General features: G+C 44.5%; 1 protein-coding gene across 20 annotated transcripts in view; it reads left to right on the top strand.

The window, feature by feature from the left end:
• The window catches only part of ZMYND8 (zinc finger MYND-type containing 8), a 111,409-nt gene that overhangs the window by 71,233 nt on the left and 17,596 nt on the right, over window positions 1–22,580 (top strand). For 14 of the 20 annotated variants that reach the window (XM_007671359.4, XM_007671361.3, XM_039912936.1 and 11 more), the window contains 4 exons: window positions 6,866–7,018; window positions 9,110–9,616; window positions 18,775–19,146; window positions 20,601–20,791. In XM_007671359.4, the coding sequence (XP_007669549.1) occupies window positions 6,866–7,018; window positions 9,110–9,616; window positions 18,775–19,146; window positions 20,601–20,791 (1,223 nt within the window). The remainder of the gene's footprint in view (window positions 1–6,865; window positions 7,019–9,109; window positions 9,617–18,774; window positions 19,147–20,600; window positions 20,792–22,580) is intronic. The other 6 variants (XM_029071190.2, XM_029071191.2, XM_029071181.2 and 3 more) reach the window with 2 other exon arrangements.

Raw genomic sequence — 22,580 nt, 5'->3', positions numbered from 1 at the left:
CTTAATAAATACTGTTGCTAACAGTAGGAGACTTTGAGCTCACTGTGGGCTGAAGATATGTCTACTAACTCTGTGGTATTGTAGTTTCCCAAGCGCTTAATACTGTTTTCTGCACAAGTAAATGCTCAAATGCCATTGATTGAACAGTGAATTACAAATTCAGCAATCCAAATTCAGGGTTAAAATAAGTAGCTTTAGGAGGGGTCAGCCTTCAGGCTTCTGCCCACCCCTCAAAAACTTTTTTTTAATGACATTTGTTAAGCATCTATGTACCAGGCACTGTACTAACCACTGGGGTGGATACCAGCTAATTCATTCATTCAATCTTATTTCATTCATTGTCGTATTTATTGCAGAGCACTATACTAAGCGTTTGGAAAATACCATTCGGCAACAGATAGACAATCCCTGCCCAACAACGGTCAGGTTGGATGTAGTCCCTGTCTCACATGGGGCTTCCCGTCTTAATTCCCTTTTTTACAGATGAGGCAATGGGCCCAGAGAAGTGAAGTGACGTGCCCAAGATCATACAGCAGACAAGTGACAGAGCCGGAATTAGAACCCAGGTCCTTCTGACTCCCAGGCCCATGCTCTGCCTACTGGCCACGCTGCTTCTCCACAGTTCATAGTTACAAAGTGCCAAAGCTTGTAAAGCATGGAAATGATAGCCATGGTGGTCAGTGGGGCCTGGACAACTGGTCTAGACATTGGGCAGACCCTTGGGTATCCTCTTAGCCAGCATACTTCGTCCGGTCCAAGCAAGCTTGGACTCCCACCCTCTGGTCTGGTGGGGTCAGGCGATGGAGACGGGATTCCAGAGGAAAAGAAAGATCGGTCTGGGCACTGAGAGGATTTATTGGACAGGTGGAGAGGTTATCTCCCCCTAGAGAAGCTCTTATTCCAAAGCCGCAGTATTAGTAATAATATTTGTGACATTTGTTAAGCGCTTACCATGTGCCAGGCACTGTACTAAGCGCTGGGGTAGATACAAGATAATCAGGTTGGGCACAGTCCCTGTCCCACATGGGGCTCCCAGTCTCACTCCCCATTTTGCAGATGAGAACTGAGGCACGGAGATATGAAATGATTTGCCCAAGGTCACACGGAAGACAAGTGGCAGAGCTGGGATTAGAACCTAGGTCCTTCTGACTCATCGGCCTGTGCTCTATCCATTAGCCCACGCTGCTCAGTTAGACAAGTTCCTCTGATGAGAAGAATCAGCGGAAATAGGGCCGAAGAAAGGCAGCAATTGTGTTGAGAGTTTGGAAAAATCCTAAGTGGGCATTTCTAGGGATTCTGTGTTCCAGAACCACCACAATCATGATGACTAGTTTAGTTTGTGCTGGTTTTCATAATGCATTTAATTATTCTCCAGTGGACAGAAAAGTCACATCTTACTAAAATAAACCTTTTCGTACCACCAATGTTGACTCGAATGAATTTTTGCAGCAGCTGGACGACAAAGGGAGAGACGTTTTTGATTGTTATTTCTGTCTTTTACCAATTTTTATGGGTTTTTTCCTCATTTTCTTGTTAATTAAATTAGTTCATTAGCACCCTAGAGCTTTGCCTTTGATTGTCCAAGAGTTACTGTGCAATGAAAACGCTGACCCCCAAACACATCTAAATAGTCCCCGTGTGGGACAGAGGCTGTGTCTGACCATCTTTGTGTGTACCTCAAGCACTTGGTAATAATAATAATAATGTTGGTATTTGTTAAGCGCTTAGTATGTACCAAGCACTGTTCTAAGTGCTGAGATGGATACAAGGTTATCAGGTTGTCTACTTGGGGCTCACAGTCTTGATCCCCATTTTACAGATGAGGTAACTGAGGCACAGAGAAGTTAAGTGACTTGCAGTGCTTGCCCATAGTAAACACTTAAATACAGCAACTCTTATTCAGAAGTTCTTATTTAATAATAATCTCCACCATGGCTATCATTACCATGTTTTACAAGCTGTGGCACTTTGTAAGTAAGAACTGTGGAGAAGCAGCAAGGCGTACTGGACAGAACGTGGGCCTGGATGGGAGTCAGAAGGACATGGGTTCAGTTCAATTCAGTCATATTTATTGAGTGCTTACTGTGTGCAGAGCATTGTACTAAGTGCTTGGAAAGTACAATTCGGCAACAGGTAGAGACAATCTCTACCCAACAATGCACTCACAGTCTTTCTGGCTCCTCCACTTGTCTGCTGTGTGACCTTGGGCAAGCCACTATACTTCTCTGGACCCATTTCTTCATCTGGATAATAATAATGGTATTTGTTAAGGTATTTATTTACAGTGCTATGTCCAAGCACTGTTCTAAGCACTGGGGTAGATACAAGCTAATCAGTTTGGACACCGTCCCTGTCCTCACTGGGCTCACAGTCTTAATCCCTATTTTACAGATGCGGTAACTGAGGCTCGGAGAACTTAAATGACTTGCCCTAGGTCACACAGCTGACAAGTGCCGGAGCTAGGATTAGAACCCAGATCCTTCTGGCTCCCAGGCCTGTGATGAATCCACTGGGCCTCGCTGTTTCACAGCTCTTTCTCCAAGACATTTCAGACTGATCGCATGCTTTAAACAGTACTACAGAATCTTTTGATCCCGGACTACTGAGGCAATTTGGCCTAGTAGACGAGCAAAGGTCTGAATCAAACCTTTCCTAGTATTTAACGAATGTCTTCTGTGGGCAGAGAAGCAGCGTGGGCTAGTGGATAGACCACAGACTCGGGAGTCAAAAGGACCTGGGTTCTAATCCTACCTCTGCCATTTGTCTTCTGTAGGACTTGGGCAAGTCACTTCACTTCTCCGTGCCTCCGTTACCTGAAAAAGGGGATTAAGACTGTAGCTCCATGTGGGGCATGGACTGTGTCCAAACAGATGGCATGGATCTACCTCACTACTTAGATAGAATAGGGCCTGGCACATAGGAAGTACTTAATAAATACAATAAACAACAAACAAAAAAACAGAGCACTGTACCTAGTGTGTGAGTGACTGCAGTAGAGGTAGAACACATGATCCCTGCTCTCAAGGAACTTAAAAGTCTAACAGGCAAGATGGGTTCTACTTCCCTTAGTCCTGCCTCTTTCTTGAGATGGAGCAAGCCATCAAACCTCTTTATCCCTCAGCTTGCATGTCAGAGAAATGTGAATAAAATGTCACTGCCCCTCTGTACTTCCCAGGGATATTGTGAAGGCAAAATGAAATAGATGCTTGTGAGTTTTTAGAAAGAAAGGCCTGTGGAAATATTACTGCTCACTTGGATTTCTCAGTCTTTGTGCAATAACAGTAAGGCATTAAGGAAAAACACATAATTATGATGGAGATAAAAGTTCCTTGGTTATGGTAGGGGTATCTAGGAATTCCACTTTCTGAGTTGAGGCAACCTAGAATTAATTATCTGAACCATAAGAGATTTAACGAGGGTGTGTGTTTGGCACATAGTAAGCACTCAACGAATGCCATCGATTGAGGAGCCACCCCAGTCGCTGAGATATTTGGCTTTTCTTCACTGAACTTCAGTTTCAGTATTTTGTTTCATCTCTTCTACCTGACCCACATTCCTTTTCCTCTTACTTGCATTTCCTTTGGAGAAGCAGCGGGGTCTTAGTGGCTGGAACCTGGCCCTGGGAGTCAGAAGGACCTGGGTTTTAATCCAGCTCCACCACTTGTGTGCTCTGTGATCTTGGGCAAGTCACTTCATTTCTCTGGGCCTCAGTTACCTCATCTGGAAAATGGGGATTAAAAGTATGAGCCCCATGTGGAACAAGGACTGTATCCAACCTGGTTAACATATATAACTAAGTGCTTAGAACAGTGCTTGTCACATAGTAAGCACTTTACAAGTAATAATTATTTCTGCTTAGAGGAAAAACAGTATGTAGGAGCTGCTTTTTTTCTTTTTTACACCTTTTATCCATGTCTTGACCGTGGTCTAGGACTCAGTCTGTTTTCATGCTTCATCCCAAATGATAACATCTGTTTCTCATCACATTCTTGAGTTCACACTTTTGCAATGGAATTGAACTGGCTGTCGAAGGCTAACTTTGCCGAACATTCTTTACAGCGTTATTTTGTCTATTGGTGTAATCTAACAGCAGTCATAATGGCATCTTCAGTTCTCTCATTAGTTGTCCTCAGTGTCCGCATAATTTCTGCCTTTTTTCTGGTGATCATTTCGGTGCTTCTCTTGCTATCTTGAATTGCCAAAGCAAATTCTTCAATATCAAAAAAGCACACATTGGTCGTAAAGTAGACACAGTGTGAGCCACATAGTTTTGGCTCAATTGATGCTGGTAGGTGAAGCGGAAGTCTCCGTTCTTGAATTGTTTGTAGATTTGCTGCTAGGTTGCATTTTATTTTTCCGAAGTCTAGTGGTGTGAAGCTGTGATTGCAATTGACATAAATTCAGACTAATCTGACTTCCTGTAAAAGAAATGCCCCTCGGTTTTGCAATTAGGGCCGAATACAGATTAGAAATGTTAATTATCTCTCCTTCACCTTCACAAGGCAAAGCGACGATCTGAATTGCAACTTGCCGTCGTATACGTATAACACGCTCGCCTGAATCGCTCTTTATGAGTGATGACGTCTAGCCTGTATGGACCGTTTTATAATCCCAAATGAATTCATTAGAGCGAGAACTGGGAAATACATTTTTATCATCTCTGATGGATGTTCCTAGGGAGATTGCAGTAGTGAGAGCAATAAAGAACAAACCAGTTGATCTGTGGAACTGAGGGATCTCGGGTCAATAATAACTGGAAACACTGAACCTTAGGTTCCAGCTAGCGGGTCGTAGCCCAATCCATCAAAAGTATTTACTGAGTGTTTAGTAAAATGAATTAGGTGGGTAACTTCAGTAAACAGTTCGATTGGCCCAATGCAATTATGCAATTCTGATAGTGTGAAGCTTCTCTGATATAAAGAATCAATATATGGGTCCCTTCCAAAGATTAAAAGGGAAAAAAAGGCCTAAGGGGTGTTTTGAGGATAATTAAGGAAAAGGAAAGCAATTCACCCATAGTTTGGAAAGAAATTCAGGGGTGGGAGGTGGGGTGTGTGTTTTGTTAGTAATTTAGGGGGCATGAAGCCTTCAGTGGGATTAGGAAGAGGAGGGGGCTGTCATCATTAGTGGTATTTATCGAGCACCAACTAGGTGCAAAGCACTGTACAATGCAACAGTTGGTGGAAAGGTTCCCTGCCCACTGCAAGCTTACAGTCTCAAGAAGAAATCCAGCCAGCAGCTGGAGGACCTTTTTAGGGCAGAGCAACTGCAATGTAGTAGTCAGGGAAGAGAGGAAGAAATTGGAAGGAGGAGAAGACATTCAAAGATGTACGGTCCAGAATTAGGCTCTAGGACTCTTGAGAACCAAGAGGAAAATGATGAGAGTAAGCAGATTACAGATGGACTTCTTCCTTAGTCTTTTGGCCTGGAAACCTCAGAAAATTGTGCTACCGACTTGGGCTCCATCCTCTTCCTGGCATCAGTTGTTTTCTAGGTCCCATTTCTGTGACCCTTGGGGATAATGGGGTTTTATTTATTTATAGTCCTTAGGGTAGGGTTACAGGAGGCTTTAGTTGGGGTAATTTGACCCTTATCCTCCGCATTCCTGTTTTTATGGCCACAGTATTTTTGCCCTGTTTTCCCTCACTTTCCAGGATTAAGGTTGGGAGAGGAGAGGAAAGAGAGAGAATGACCCAGCAGAAAAAAACCGGGATACAGGGGAAAAATGGAAAAGAGCGATACGGAGAAAAATGAAGACATGATAACCACATTTTGAAGACAGTTATTCCTGCTCTCCCTCCTTATCTCTGAGCCCCATGTGGAACAGGGCGGTGTCCAATCCGATTAATTTGTATCTACACCAGTGTTTAGATCAGCGCTTGACACTTACGCTTAACAAAATACCCTAATTATTGTTCTCTAATGAAATTATTAGGTAAATGACTGTAAGATCCTCCTCTAAATAGTAAACTCCTTGGGGGCAGGGATTACATCTACCAACTCTATTGGATTGTACCCTCTCAAGCCCTTAGTACAGTGTTCTGCTCACAGTAGACGCTCAATAAATACGACTGATGGATTGATTGATGGAAATGAACGGTGGCACAGTAATTCAGAGTACAAGAAAAAGATGGCACAGGTCCTTTTAATGCCATTCAGTTGGAAAAGATCACGTGAACGCCAAAGTAAGATAGATCGGCCACATGAGTCTCTGCTTTCTTAGGGCATTTTAGGGTTTCTCCAAAAGCACCACTTGGACTGAATTGAAAAGACCTTTGTCATGAGGCAGAAAACCGGGGAATCACGGGCCAAAAACCAGCTGTGTATGAGCCTGTTCTGGTGTTGCCCACCCATGCGAGGAAGTGAGACGTCCCCAGTAGGAGGGAGAATTGTAAGCATGTTTCAGCCAGGTTAAAAACCCCTCTTATTCCAACCTCGCTCTGATCTGGCGTTTATAACCGCTTCAGCCGTCCCATCAGAGTGGGCGAGTTGAACAGAGCAGGCTTGCTGCTTTTTCTGACGAATCTCACCGATCGCTAATTCATACATAAAAACCTCCTGGCTAGCCTCGTACAATTTTAGCCAATTTAAGCTACTCCCAATTCTCGTTCAGGAGGCTGAGCAAATCTTTAAAATTTTTCTTTGGCCCGTTATCTTCGAGTTACCCGGTCATTTTGAAGACGATCGAATGAACATGTAACAGACTTCATTTTTTTTTTTTCTGTTATTGCTGTGTTTGCTCCAAATGAATTCGTGGTACCGTGATTTTAGAGCCAGTATCAGTAAGCGATAGGTGTTCTTTTGAAAGTCACCCATCCACCCCCACAGTTTTCTCAATTTAAAAAAATGTGGTACTGTTTTCCAGATCGCAGTAAAGCAGAGATGGACCTGAAAGAACTGAGTGAATCAGTCCAGCAACACTCTACCCCTGTGCCATTAATTTCACCAAAAAGACAGATTCGCAGCCGATTCCAGCTTAATCTGGACAAGACAATAGAGAGTTGCAAAGCACAATTAGGTAATTCACATTTAGGGATTGGATGGTAGTCGGGACTTTAGCACCATCTTCTCAGAATACTCTTATTATGCTTCTAACAACAAAAAGTGAGTTTATCAAATGGTAAAAAAAAATATGCCATGTAAGGCCTATGAGTACCATTTTTTTTCCCATGGAAAAAATTCTGTTGTCCGTACCGGGGTCGCGTGTCATTTTGGTGAAGTTTTGCTAATATCTGGGCATATAAACAGAGATATCGGCTTTGTATTGGGGGTGAGAAGGGATGGGGACTTTTGTGGGGTAAGGAAGAGGAAAGGGTGGATTTTCCCTACTTGTCTGCTGTGTAACCTTGGGCAAGTCACTTAGTACGTTGCTCTGCACACAGCGCTCAATAAATGTGATTGAATGAATGAATGGAAGTTACTTTACTTCTCTGTGCCTCAGTTAACTCATCTGTAAAATGGGGATTGAGACTGTGAGCCTCACTTGGGACAGAGACTGTGTTCAACCTGATTAACTCATATCTACCCCAGTGCTTAGAACAGTGCTTGGCCCATAGTAAGCGCTTAACAAGTACCATTATTATTAATACTACTACTATTAATATGTTGTTATTATTAATAGTAGTAGTAATATTAGTATTTGGAGAACTAATTCGTTAGGATGCTGCCATGTTGGATCTTTTGGGTTCCGGTTGGAAACTCTCAGGTCTTGTCAGACACTTGGGATCAGCAAGTCTGGGTGTCCAGCCCAGAACATTTTGGGAGCACTCTCCTCCTCACCCTCAGACCTACCTGTGGAATGGACATCTGTGTAGTAAAACTCCCAAAGCTTCTTAACCCTTAAAGTTTCCAACAGCCCTTCAAGTCTGTATCCAACTATTTGGGTAGCTAATGGCAGTGAGAAGCAGTAATTCAGTGTAATGAAATATGGTTCATCACATTTTCTTTTCTGTTGATCTAGCTTAATGATCGTCTATTGATAATGATAGTTCTGTGGCCGAATTGTACTTTCCAAGTGCTTACTATTGAGTAAGCGCTCAATAAATAAGATTGAATGAATGGTTTTTGTTAAGCACTTACAATGTGCTAAGCACTGTATTAAGTGCTGGGGTAGATACAAGATAATCAGGTCCCACATGGGGCTTACAGTGTAAGTAGTTGAGAGAACAGGTATTGAATTCCTATTTTACAGTCGAGGGAACTGAGGCACAGTGAAGTTAAGTGACTTGCTCCAGGTCACACAGCAGGTGAGTGTCAGGGCAGGGATTAGAATCTAGGTCCTCTGCCTCCCAGGCCTGTGATTTTTCCACCAGGCCATGCTGCTTCCCTTATTTCTTTAGGGCCTATTTGAGTTTATACTATTCTGGGACACTTCCCACTGCAGGTTAGTATTACTTACTTGTCCAAGTATGGCAGAACCATAAACAGCCTGAAGTAATGAGTCAGTAATATTGATTGAGCATTTGCCGAATACAGAGCACTATCCTGAGCACCTGAGAGAGTACAGTAGACACGATGTTGCCTTCAAGAAGCGTATACTCCTAGTAGGGTAGGCAGAAATTAAAATAAATTACACATAAGAGAAACGACATAGTATACAGTTACGTTCATAAGTGCTGTGGGGCTGAGGATGGGGGTGAGTATCGAAGTGCTTAAGGGGTCCAGACCTGAGTGCTTAGGCAACGTAGAAGGGAAGGAAAATAAGGTGGGGAGATAAGCGGCTAGTCGGGGAAGGCTTCCTGGAGGAAATACAATTTTAGAAGGCCTTTGAAGATGGAGAGCGTGCTGTGGAAGGGAGAGGGAATCCCAGGCAGGATGGGGGCAGTGAACAGAGGGTCAGTGGTGAAAGAAACAAGATGGAGGAATGGTGAGAAGGTTGGTGTTGGAGGGGGAGAGTGTGCAGGAGGGTGGTAATGGAGGAACAGCTAGGATAGGAAAGAGGAAGAGAGCTAGAGTGCCTTGAAGACTATGATGAGGAGTTCTTTCGGATGTGGCGGTGGATGGGCCGCCATCAGAGGGTTTGGAGGAGTGGAGAGATGGTTTTTGCCTCAAAAAATAATGCTTCTTTGAGGGTATATGTTTCACCCCAGCATCTTCTCTTTCTCCCCAGGAATCAATGAGATCTCTGAGGATGTCTATACGGCCGTAGAGCACAGCGATTCTGAGGATTCTGAAAAGTCAGACACGAGCGACAGTGAATACATCACAGACGACGAGCAAAAATCCAAGAACGAGCAGGAAGATGGCGAGGAGAAGGAGAGTGGAAGAACTGACAAGGAGTCGTCCACCATGAAAAAAAAGCCTAAGCCACCAGCCCCGGCAGAGGTTAAAGAGGAACTCAAGAACACGTCGCCTTCAGGGGAAAAGGCTGAACCCACAGCCAAGGAAAAAACCGGCCCCGACTCAGAAAAAGACTTTTCAGAGAAGGGGAAAAGTTTGCCGGTTCCAGCCAAGGAAAAAGTGAAAGGCAAAGACGACACCGACTCCCCTACCGTCCATCTGGGTCTGGACTCGGATTCTGAGAGCGAACTTGTCATTGACCTCGGAGAAGACCACCCTGGGCGCGAAGGCCGGAAAAGCAAGAAGGAATCCAAAGAGACAGCGGTAAAACCGGAAGGTAGGTTTTCTTCGCCTCACCCTTTTGCCGAGCGGTTCTTATTATGGCAGGGCCTACCTGTTTTTTGGTTTTGTTTTGTAATGGTATTTGTTAAGTGCTTATTGTGTGTCAGGCACTGTTCTAAGTGCTGGAGTAAATGCAAGATAATCAGGTTGGACACAGTCCCTCTCCCACATAATAATAATAATAATTGTGGTATTTGTTAAGCACTATGTGCCAAGCATTGTTCTAAGCACTGGGGCAGATACAAGGTAATCAGTAGTAATCCCCATTTTACAGATGTGGTCCCTCATGGGCTCACAGTGTAAATAGAAGGGAGACCAGGTATTTAATCCCCATTTTACAGCCGAGGTAACCGAGGCATAGAGAAGCGATATGACTTGCCCACGGTTACACAGTGGACAGGCAGCGGAGCCGAGATTAGGACCCAGGTCCTTCTTTTTCACTGTTGTATCACAAACTTTCTGTTACGACAGAAGAGGGTCACGAGGAACATGGTGGTTGTTTTAGGTATGCTTACCTGTTTTTGGAAAAAAAAATAGGTTATTTTCAGCTGTGAGGGGAGTCAATCAATTGGATTTAAGTACTTACTAAATGCAGAGCACTGTATTAAGTGCTTCAGAGAGTGCAGTAAAATAGAGTTGATAGACACAAATCTTTTTAGTGTAGTCACAGACGTTGTTCTGTCAATGAAGCCCTGGCTCCCGATTGGTTGGCATGATGAAATCGCTCTACTCCTCTCACATGTCGTATGGCCTAGTGGAAGCCTTGGAACTGGGAGGTAGATGACCTGGGTTCTAATCCCAGCTTTGCTGTTTGTCTCCTGTGTGACCTTGGACGAGTCACTTCATTTTTCCATGTCTCCTTTTCCTCACCTGTAAAATGGGGGTGAAATACCTGTTCTCTCTCCCCTTTAGACTGATTTGATTGTGTATCCTAGCTCTTTGCCCAGAGTTTGGCATATAGTAAGCACTGAAAAAATACCAATACTTTGTATATTTTATTGTTATTCTTAATAATAATTATAGTTTTTGTTAAGTGCCTACTATGTCCTAGGCACTGCAGTAAGAGTGTGGCTCAGTGGAAAGAGCCCGGGCTTGGGAGTCAGAGGTCATGGGTTCGAATTCTGACTCTGCCACTTGTCAGCTGTGTGACTGTGGGCAAGTCTCTTAACTTCTCTGGGCCTCAGTTACCTCATCTGTAAAATGGGGATTAACTGTGAGCCTCACGTGGGACAACCTGATTACCCTGTATCTACCCCAGTGCTTAGAACAGTGCTCTGCACATAGTAAGTACTTAACAAATGCCCAAATTATTATTTTTTAAAATACAAGCAAATGGGGCAGTAAATATTATTGACTCATTGCTTCAGGCTGGTTTATGGTTCTGCCTTACTTCTACAAGCTTAAGTAAGTACCATTAACCTATAGTGGGAAATTTCCCAAAAAAGTATAAACTCAGCTGGGCCCTAAAGAAGTAAGGGAAGCAGTCCCTGTCCCAAATGGGGCTCACAGTCTCCATCCTCATTTTACAGATGAAGTAACTGAGGCCCGGAGAAGTGAAATGATTTGCCCAAGGTCACACAGCAGGCAAGTGGCAAAGCTGGGATTAGAACCCAGGTCCTTCTGACTCCCACCCCCATGCTGCAGCCACTAGGCCGGGCTTGTTAACCAGCTGTCAATTTAAATGACTCAAGCTCTCCCTGGTAGTCAAGCCATTTGCAGTTGGGGAAGATAAATCAGTTAATCAGTGCTCTTTATTGAACAGTTAACCATGTGCTAAATGCTGGGGTACAGAAAATGGACATAGTCCCTGTCCCATATGGGTCTCACAGTCAAGGTAGGAGGGAGTGGGATTTAACTCCTATTTTGCAGATAATAATAATAATGATGGTATTTGTTAAGTGCTTACTATGTGGCAAGCACTGTTCTAACATCTGGGGCAGATAAAGCAATCAGACTGTCCCACGTGGGGCTCAAAGCCTTAATCCCCATTTTACAGATGGGGTAACTGAGGCACAGAGAAGTTGAGTGACTTGCCTAAAGTCACTTAGCTGACAAACAGCAGAGCCGGGATTAGAACCCTCGACCTCTGACTCCCAAGCTCGGTTTCTTTTCACTAAGCCACTCTGCTGAGGAAACTGAGCACAGAAAAGCGAAATGACCATTCATTCAGTCGTATTTACTGAGCGCTTACTGTGTGCAGAGCCCTGGACTAAGTGCTTGGAAAGTACAATTCGGTAACAGAGACAATCCCTACTCAACAACGGGCTCACAGTCTTTAAAAGACGGGGAACCTTCTGCTTGGGAGGTAGCCTGGACATTGGTGGTTATAGGGATGTTTTAGCCCTTTTTGTTAATGTGGAGGTGAAATCAGACTTAGTATTGATTAGCTATTACAGCAGCTCTTTCCTCCAGGCCGTGAAAACTATTCTATTCTATTCTGTTAAGGATTTGATTAAAGTCTGAGTGAGCTGAAGCCTTATGATTCCTGCTCCTGGGTATTACAAACTCCATGATTTTGTGGAACTAGCCGTGTCTTAAATTCTACCATTTTCCGGGTCATTGGCTCACAGAAATTGCATGGACCAATAAGCAGGATTTTAAAGTTGATTTTTTGAACTTCTGAGGTTATAATACCGAAATCAGAACAGAACAGGGTTAAATGCTCACACCGCTCTACCTCACAGGAATCGTCTGAGGGACAAAGGAGATAACATTTGACAAGGCTTCTTGTTTTTAGGAAGAAAGAAAGGCATTATATAAATCTGTGAAAGTATTATTAATATTTGTAGTAAATGATCCTAAGACAGTGGAAATGAGAAATAAATTGCTCCCCAGTTCAAATGAGGTAATTCCTAATGTCATCCATTCCCTTGCTGCCCTGATAAGAGCCACCAGGTCTTGCTGATTCCAAAATAACTTCTCATCAAATGAAGTTTAAGTTGTTTCCTTTTACCTTTTCCATTAAGAAGCAGTGTAGCTTAGTGTAAAGAGCATGGGCCTGGGAGTAGGAGGACCTGGTTCTAATTCCGGCTCCCGCCACTGTTTGCTGTGTGACCTTGGGCAAGTCACTCTGTGCCTCAATTTCTGCATCTGTAAAATGGGGATTCAATCCTACTCCCTCCTGCCTCCTACCTAACCATTCATTCATTCAATAGTATTTATTGAGCACTTACTATGTGCAGAGCACTGTACTAAGCGCTTGGAATGTACAAATCGGCAACAGAGCTCCATGTGAGACAAGGATTGTGTCCAAAATGATAATCTTGTATCTACCCCAGCACTTAGACCAGTGCTTGGCACATAATAAGCGCTTAACAAATGCCAAAATAATTAATGTAGTGACTTGAATAATAAAAGCACCCTGATTAGTAGTGAACATCAATGCAATCATACCCCAAACTGCTGTCCACCCTCATTTTTCATCAATTAATTAGCAATATTTATTTGACCAGTGCTATTTGTTAAGTGCTTACTGTGTGCCAAGCACTGTACTAAGCCCTGGGGTAGATTCAAGATAGTCAAGTCCCACATAGGAGTCACAGTCCAAGTAGCTTTTGAATCCCCATTTTGCAGACAAAAGAACTGAGGCACCGAGAAGTTAAGTAACTTGCCCAAGGTCAACAGCAGGTATGTGGTAGAGCCGGAATTAGAAGCCAGGCCCTCTGACTCTCAGGCCCGTGGTCTTTCCATAAGGTTTCAACACTTCAGTACAGTGTCATAAGCGCTTGGGATAACACAGTAGAGTTGGTATATTGTATATTGTTGTATCGTACTCTCCCAAGCACTTAGTATAGTGCTCAACACAGAGTAAGCTCTCAATAAATACGAGTGATCAAATGAATGAATATAAAACCTCTCCATGGTGTAGTGGATAGAGCACGGGCCTGGGAGTCAGAAGGTCATGCTGGTTCCTCCAGTTGTCTGCTGTGTGACCTTGGGCAAGTTACTTCACTTCTCTGGACCTGTTACTTCGTCTGTAAAATGGTGTTTGAGACTGTTAACCCCTATATGGGACAGGGACTGTGTCCAACCCGATTAGCTTAATTAGAGCCACCCCAGTGCTTAGTAAAGTGTGTGGCACATAGTAAGCGCTTAATAAATACCATAGTTATTATTATTATTAATATTAAGGAGCCTGCCAATGAGGGAATAGGAGAGAATTTTTGGTAGCCTCCCCAGACTCCCTAGTAAAGAGACACATACTTTTTTCTCCAAATCTAGAAGAAAAGGGAATCCACTTTATGATGTTCTATTTCCTGCAAACTTTCTTTTTAAGCACAAGGATTTTGAGAGGATGGAGGGAAGAAAAGAAGAGGCATGGGGTGGGGAGGGAGAAAAGAGGAGGTGAGAAAGGGAGAAGGAAAAAAAGAAGAGAGAAAGGAATGAGGAAGGGAGAGAAAAGAGGGAAAGAGGCCCCCCCATACTGATAATCAATCAATGGTATTGAGCACTTACCCCGGGCAGAGAGAGCACTGTCCTGTCTATGTCATTGCCTAAGCTGCCATTCATTCATTCATTGTCGTATTTAAGCGCTTACTGTGTGCAGAGCACTGAACTAAGCACTTGGAAAGTACAATATAGCAATAAAGAGAGACAATCCCTGTCCACAACGGGCTTACAGTCTAGCGTGGGGGGAGTCAGATATCAATACAACCTGCTGTCAACCTACTAGCCCAGAAGCTCTTTGAGGGCAGGGAACATGTTGACCAATTCTACTGTAATAATATAAAACTATTATAATAATAATGGTGGTATTTGTTACACACTTACTGTGTGCCAGGCACTTTACTAAGCCCCAGGGTGGATACAAGCAGATCGGATTGGACACAGTCCCTGTCCCACGTGGGGCTCACAGTCTCAGTCCCCATTTTCCAGATGAGGGAACTGAGGCCCAGAGAAGCGAAGCGACTTGCCCAAGGTCACACAGCAGACAAGTGGCAGAGCCGGGGATTGGAACCTTCTGACTCCCAGGCCCGTGCTCCGGCCACCCCGCCATGCTGCTTCTCATGTACTGTACTGTATTTTCACAAGCACAGAGTAGGTGCTCAAGAAATACTATTGAGTGGTAAGAAGAATGGGGCTAGAGGACAGTGAGGGGGTGGGGGCTTCAAAGACAGGTGTGTTCCTTCTGCCAAGCCCCCAGGGTCCCTTTTGATTTCCTTTGGTGTGGCCGTGTCTCACAAAGAACATGTCATTATATGTCAGACAGGACCACTCTCAGACCACCCTCGGACCATGCTGCTCCTGGTTCTGTTTCTGGAGAAAGGACTCAGTCAGTCATATTTATCGAGCGCTTACTGAGTGCAGAATACTGTAGAAACAGTCTGGTCTAGTGGATAGAGCACGGGCCCAGTGTGGGCAGGGAGTGTCTCTCTCTATTGCTGAATTGTACTTTCCTAGTGCAGAGTACAGTGCTGTGCACACAGTAAGCACTCAATAAATTCGATTGAATGAACAACTGAATGAATGAGTCAGAAGGACAAGTGTTCTAATCCCTGCTCCGCCACTTGCCAGCTCTGTGACTTTGAGCAAGTCACTTAACTTCTCTGTGCCTCAGTTATCTCGTCTGTAAAATGGGGATGAAGACTGAGCCCTACATGGGACAACCTGATTACCTTGTATCTACCCCAGTGCTTATAACAGTACTTGGCACATAGTAAGTGCTTAACAAATACCATCATTATTATTATTATTATTAAAGCAGAGGCAGAAGATATGATTAGCATAATATTAATTGTGGTATCTGTTAAGCATTTTCTAATGTTTTAGCATTTGGGTAGATACAAGAACAATCAGGCCAGACGCAGCCCCAGGGACACAGGACACAGGACCATGTCTGACCAGATGAACTTGTATCTATCCCACTGCTTAGTACAGTGCTTGGCACATAGTAAGATCTAAACCAGTACCAAAGACCATGTCTGATCTGAATAACTTGTATCTACCCCAGTGCTTAGTACAGTGATTGGCACAGAGTAAGCACTAAAAAAATACTATTATTATTATTATTGATGGAAATCTCCCAGAAATCTCCCAGCTGAACCATAGAGGAGGGGAACCACATTTATGCTGGAAGTCGAAACAAGAGCTTATATTTTTCCAAGGTGGCATTTTAATTTCCGGAATCATTCGGCTTTCTGAAAACCTACAATAATGTAATGAGTTCAGTGTCTTTTCGATGATACTGTATAAATCACTTTGGTTGACTTCTGGATCCCTTTGACCTTTCTGCTCTATAGAAAGTCGATGTTTTTGGTTCCTCTGTGGAGAAATCAGCAAAGTGTCAGGCAGCCGTAAGGCTTCCAAGATTCATTCATTCATTCAGTCGTATTTATTGAGCGCTTACTGTGTGCAAAGCACTGTACTGAGCTCTTGGGAGAGTACAGTATAACATCAGGCACATTCTCTGCCCACGTCAGCTTCCGCTTTTGTCAGTTTGTGAAATTCCAAGTGGAGAGCTGAATTAATAGTATGTGTGAAGTGCTAACTATGTGCCAAACAAACACTGTTGAAAGCATAGGGGTAGATATGAGTTAAGCAGGTTGGATACAGTCCTAGTCCCACATGGGCACACAGTCTTAATCCCCATTTTCCAGATGAGGGAATTGAGGCTCAGAGAAGTGAACTGACTTGCCCAGGGTCTCACAGCAGACATGTGGCAGAACCAGGATTAGAACCTAGGTTCTGTCTCCCAGGCCCATGCTCTATCCAGTAAGCCACGCTGCTTCTCTTGCATATAGCATTTTCTGTGCAATGCATGATATTCTTTAAAATTGATTGGGTCACCTCTCAACAGTATCATCTGTCATCAGAGCTATTTCAGATGGCTTATGACATTACAGGAAGCACAGTCATGGTTCTAATCTCCAGTCAACTGTATTTATTGAGAGTTTATCGTGTGCAGAGTGCTGTACTGAGTGCTTGGGAGAGTACAATAAAACAGACACATTCCTGCCCAAAACGAGCTTACAGTCCAGAAGGGGAGACAGACGTTAATATAAATAAAATTACGGATATGTACCTAAGTGCCGTGGGACTGCGGGGCTGGGGGAGGGAGAATGAATAAAGGGAACAAAGTCAGGATGACGCACGGGGATTGGGAGACGAGGAGAGGAGGGCTTAGTCAGGAAAGGTCTCTTGGAAGAGATTTGCCCTCAGTAAGACTTTGAAGTGGGGAAAAGTAATCGGATATGAAGAGGGAGGGCGTTTCAGGCCAGTGGGAGGACTTGGGCGAGAGGTTGGTGGCGAGATAGACGAGATTGAGGTATGGTGAGAAGGTTGGCATTAGAGGAGCAAAGTGTGTGGGCTGGGTTGTAGAAGGAGAGTAGCGAAGTGAGTAGGAACAAGCAAGGTGATTGCGTGCTTTAAAGCCGATGGTAAGGAGTTTAAGTTTGATGTGGAGTAGTCTTAAGGGAGAAGGCCTCTCAGAAATCTATTTATAGTTCTCCTCAAAACCCTAAGACTGCCACTCGAGGCCCTCAAAACTGTCCCATCTCGATTCCGATTCTGGACAGGGATCTCCCCACTGTCTAAATAACATGGTCCCTATTTCCCCTAAAACTGTGCAAGCCCCTGGACTGAGGCCAAAAAGAACTTTACTCCCACATCCTCCAAGAAGCCTTTCCCAATTCATTTCCTTAAGCTGTGCAGCTGGGGTCTTCTAATTTATTTTCTGTCTTGTCTTCCCTCCCTTGGGGTGGTAAACTCCTTGTGGACAGGGATCTCTCGCCTTGCTCCAAGTGGGGCAGGGGCCAGGTCTGGCCTGTTTGCCTTATATCTACCCAAATGTTTAGTACAGTCTTAGCACATAGTAAGCGCTAACTCTAGCCCTTAACCACTTATTTATATCCACCCTCAGCATTCATGCACATGTTTATCCAATAATTTATTCTCACCAGTCCAGTTATAAAGATTGTTTCACATCTCTCTCCTTTAGAGTGGGAGCTCCCCGTGGGCAGGGAACATGTCACTTCTTTATTTCCATGCTTCTCAAGCTCTGCACACAGTAAGCACTCAATAAATATGATTGAATGAGTGAAAGTGAATGGCCAATAATTGCTACTACTACAACTCTCATTTCACTTACATCTGCACTGTTTTTTAAGTGGACCGCTCAATTCTCTGCTTCTAACAGTAAATTAAAGTTGGGAGGTCAATCAGTGTGTCTGTCCAATGTCACACAAGGAAGAGAAGGTTTAACAAAAACCTGGAAACTTTCCCCTCAGGTTCAATCTTATTTATGGAGTGCTTATTCTGTGCAGAACACCGTACTAAGCACTTGGGAGAGGACAATATAACGATAAACAGACACAGTCCCTGCCCACAAGAAGCTTACAGTCTAGGTATATAGGCAGGACCCAAGAAAGGGCCTGAACTACTCCTGGGGACCCAAGTGCCTGGAATTATTTTAAAAGTGCCCAGGATTTTTTGACCAGTAGAGAGGCAGCATGGCTTAATAGATAGAGCATGGGCCTGGGAGTCAGAAGGACCTGGGTTCTAATTCCACCTCGCCACATGTCTGCTGTGTGACCTCAGGCAAGTCACTTCACTTCTCTGAGCCTCAGTGACCTCATCTGTCAAGTGGGGATCAAGACTGTGAGCCCTATGTGGGCCAGGGACTGTATTTTCAATCTAATTTGCTTCTCTATCCACCCGAGCGCCTAGTACAGTGCCTGGCACATAATAAGCGCTTAACAAATACCTCAGTTATTGTTATTATTATTATCTGGGCCTCAGTTATCTCATCTGTGAAATGGGGATTAAGAGGGTGAGCCCCATGTGGGGCAGGGACTGTATCCAACCTGATTAACTTGAATCTACCCCAGCGCTTAGTACAGTGCCTGGCACACAGTAAGCACTTAACAAACACCACGGTAATTATTATTATTATTTTCTGGGCTTCAGTGACATCAGCTGTCAAATGGGGATTCAGCGTGTGAGCCCCATGTGGGACAGGGACTGTGTCCAGCGCTTAGAACAGTGCTTGCAACATAGTAAGCGCTTAACAAATGTCATCATAATTATTAACTTGGATCTACCCCAGTGCTTAGAACACAGTAAGCACTTACCAAATCCTATTATCATTATTATTATCATCGCCCCAAGAAGAGCGGCCGCCGGGCCGAGTCGGTGACGGTTTCTCCTTTATCTCAGCCACAGGCAAAGCCGCACCTCCTCCGAGCGCCAGCAGCCAGGCCCCCCCGGAAACACCAGTCCTGACCCGGTCGGCCAGCCAAACTCCCTCAGCCGGCCCGACCCCCACGACCAGCACCGCGTCCGCTCTCCTGGCCCCCCCAGCCGCCTCAGGGAGCCCCGTGAAAAAGCAGAGGCCGCTCCTCCCTAAGGAAACGGCTCCGGCCGTCCAGCGAGTCGTGTGGAATTCGTCAAGTAAGTTTCAAACATCTTCTCAGAAATGGCACATGCAGAAGGTCCAGCGTCAGCAGCAGCAACAACAGAGCCAACAGAGTCACCAGCAGCCTCAGTCCTCTCAAGGGACAAGATATCAGACGAGACAGGCTGTCAAAGGTATATGGCACCTCCGTCTTCTCAGTGGAGTCCAACCAACCCCAGTCTTGTCATTAGCGGGAGCGTCATCACCGTTTTTAGTTCCAACTCGACGGCTAGGCCGCGTTCACCGGTGTTAGGAGCTGTAGAGAGCAAATAATACGTGACATCCCTCCACCCCCTCCCCTTCCTGCGGGACCCCAGCCGGCACCAGCGTAGCCATTAACGGAAGGAAATCTGCCGGCCGGTTGAAATCAGCTCTGTGATTTAACTGAAGTTAACTTCGGTAACTTCAGTGACTTAGTTACTGAAGCGACAGCGTAGGGTAGTTGAGAGATCCCGGGCTGGGAGTCAGAAGAACCTGGGTTCTAATCCCGGCTCTATCGCGTGTCTGGTTGGTGACCTCGGGCAAGTCATTGTGCTTCTCTGGGCCCCGGTTACCTCATCGGTAAAATAAAGATTAAGACTATGAGCCCCATATGGGGCAGGGACCGTGTCCAACCTGATTAAGTTGTATCTATCCTGGTGCTTAGTACAGAGCCTGCATATTGTAAGCACTTAACAAATACCATAAAAAACACCAAAAAACAAAACCCAAAACACCCAAGAGCACACTCTCTTAGAAAAAAGATGGCCAGGGTTTTTTTTGTTGTTGTTATTTGTTGTTTTTTTATGGTAAAGTGCTTACTATGTACCAGACACCATACTAAGCCCTGGAAGATACAACCGAGCAAATTGGACACAGTCCTGTCCGACATGGGGCTCACAGTCTTAATCCCCATTTTATAGATGAGGTAACTGAGGCACAGAGAAGTTAAGCTACTTGCCCAAGTCACACAGACACATGGCAGATCTGGGATTAGAACTCAGGTCCTTCTGACTCCCAGGCCCATTTTCTATCCGCTAGGCCACACACGTTTGCTTCTTTAAAACCAAAACAAGGTAGGCATCCGTTTTCCCTTCTGCAAAAAATTCTGCTTAGGTCCCTGATTCCCTGCATTTTGACTTCGTGTAGAGTCCATCAGATGGGTGGTAGTTTTAGATTGAACTAAACTAAACTAAGGTGGAACTTTTAGATTTCAGGGGTTCAGAGAACACAGAGCATAAGAGCTAACGCCCCCCCCCAGGACTCAGTTGTAAAATGGGGAGGCTTGATGGGACCTTCGATGAGATCTTCCAGAAGTAATAGGGAGGAAGGGGGAATTTTGGAAGTTTTGAGTTATAGGGACCCCATCTAAGTTCCAGCTGGCAAGTTTGCATTCCATTCATCCTTCGGTTCCATTTTCACACCTGCCCGATCAGGGAACCTGCAGTCATAGCTGTCATTGGAGGGTCAAAAATGTATCTCTTCAGTCAGATGGGGGAAAGCCCAGAGGTTGGAAGATATATCTTCTGATCCTCAACTGCAACTTGACATGGGTGACACGGGGGCGTCTAATAATGGCGACTTTTTTATTTTTTATTACCTTTATTAGCTGTGCAGCAGAAGGAGATCACACAGAGCACCTCCACCTCGACGATCACCCTGGTTACGAGCACCCAGCCGGTTCCTATGGTTACCAGTTCAGGATCCTCAAGCACGCTGTCTTCTTCACTGAATACCGACCTGCCTATAGCTACAGCATCCGCTGACGTCGCGGCAGACATCGCGAAGTACACAAGCAAAGTAAGCGGAGAAAAAATGCACTTGGGAACTTCACTTTAGAATGATCTTGGTCGACGTCTCCGAGAAGGAGCCCAGTTCACTTCGTCTGCGGGCTTTATTGAACCCCGGCTGGGTGCACGTATTAGACACGTAGGAACATACATGAAAAGCAAAAGACACGGAAATCAACAACCATCATCGGGGCATTCGTCAGGCGCTTACTAAGTGCCAAGCACTATACTAAAAGCAGGGGTAGATGCAAGATAATCAGGTCGGACACAGTCACTATCCCACGTGGGGCTCATAGTCTAGGAGGGAGGGAGAACAGATATTGAGTCCCCTTTTCATAGATGAAGCAAACGAGGCTCAGAGAAATGAAGTGACTTCCCCACTATCACACAGTAGGCAGGTGGCTGAGCCAGGATTAGAACCCAGGTCTTCTGACTCCCGGGCCTGGCCTCTTTCCACTAGACCTTGCTGCTCTCTGTCCTTGCTCTTGGAGGTTACAACCGAATGAGGCAAACAAGGAGACCCAAATTGCCAAATATATGACAGGAAGTTCTCATCGTGTTTGTTAGGTTATAAACCCCTCCACTAGAGACCAGGGATCGTGTCTATCAACTCTGTCGTACTCTCCCAAGTGCTTAGTACAGTGCCCTGAGCACAGTAAGCACTCAGTGAGTACAAGCGATCGATCGTGGAACTTTGCCACACCTGGGTCTCAATTACAGTTCAAACTTCATGAGCCCCCTTGTTTCTAGGAGCACAAGTAAGAAAGTCACTTTGGCAGAAGCGCCAAGTTCATTACTCTGGAATACTTCTGATCCTCAGAAGTAGTAATGCAAATAAACACATGAAGTAACGATTTCTCACAGTGGAATGGAACAGAACCGCAATTAGTATTGCATTGGACTACCTCCAATTTTTTTAGATTTACTCGTTAAAAACTTTTTGATTAAAAAAAAACAGTCATATTCACCAGTAAACTCTCAGCGTAGGCAAATAAAAATGATGCCAAGCCTTTTGCAAAATGGAAAAGTTATTTTAACTGGCAGCATATACAGTGGGAGATGGTTGGAAGCTAGAAATCGAAACCAAAAAGTCACCTTGACCAGACACTGTCCTCCTTGGTTGAGTTTGGGTGAGTTAATTCTAAAATTTATAAACTTAGGTACACTCCCCTTTAGTGCACATGTATATGTGTCCACTTAATTTAATTTTGACCTCTCTAGCTTTATATTTTTTTTTGCGTGTCTCCCTCATTATAATGTAAGCTCATTGTAGTCAGGGAACATGTCAGTTTGTTATTCCGTAATTCCCAAGCACCTAGTACGGTGCACCACAGCAAGTAGTTGATTAGTAAATACTGCTGCTTCTACTAGTATACCATTACCGTGTTCTGGAAATGTGTTTGCAGTAGGAGCCTATTAATATTTGCCTATTTTAAAATTTAAAAATATTTTTAAATAATCGCTTATTACCTATTAAGAAGGGACAAACAATAGTCGTTTGAAAAATGGAGGAGAAAGATGGTCCCAGGACCTAAAGGTTGACACTTGGGTCTCGTTGCCGTTTTTGCTGCATCGCCCCTGCCTCCAGCTAAGCCCCCAGGGCAGACTGTCTTAGCTCCTCCTGCAGGGAGGGGAAACTCCCCTGGGCACATCTTGGTAATCTTTGGTGAAATTAGGACTGGGAGGGAGAATAATCATCACGGGACCTGCGAAGCGCTTACTAAGAGAAGCAGCATGGCCTAGTGGATAGAGCACAGGCCTGAGAGTCAGAAGGTCACGGGTTCTAATGCTGGCTCCGC

Source organism: Ornithorhynchus anatinus, chromosome 8 (genome assembly GCF_004115215.2).
Source record: "Ornithorhynchus anatinus isolate Pmale09 chromosome 8, mOrnAna1.pri.v4, whole genome shotgun sequence".
Lineage (NCBI taxonomy): Eukaryota > Metazoa > Chordata > Mammalia > Monotremata > Ornithorhynchidae > Ornithorhynchus > Ornithorhynchus anatinus.
This window is presented reverse-complemented; position numbering and strand designations above follow the sequence as displayed.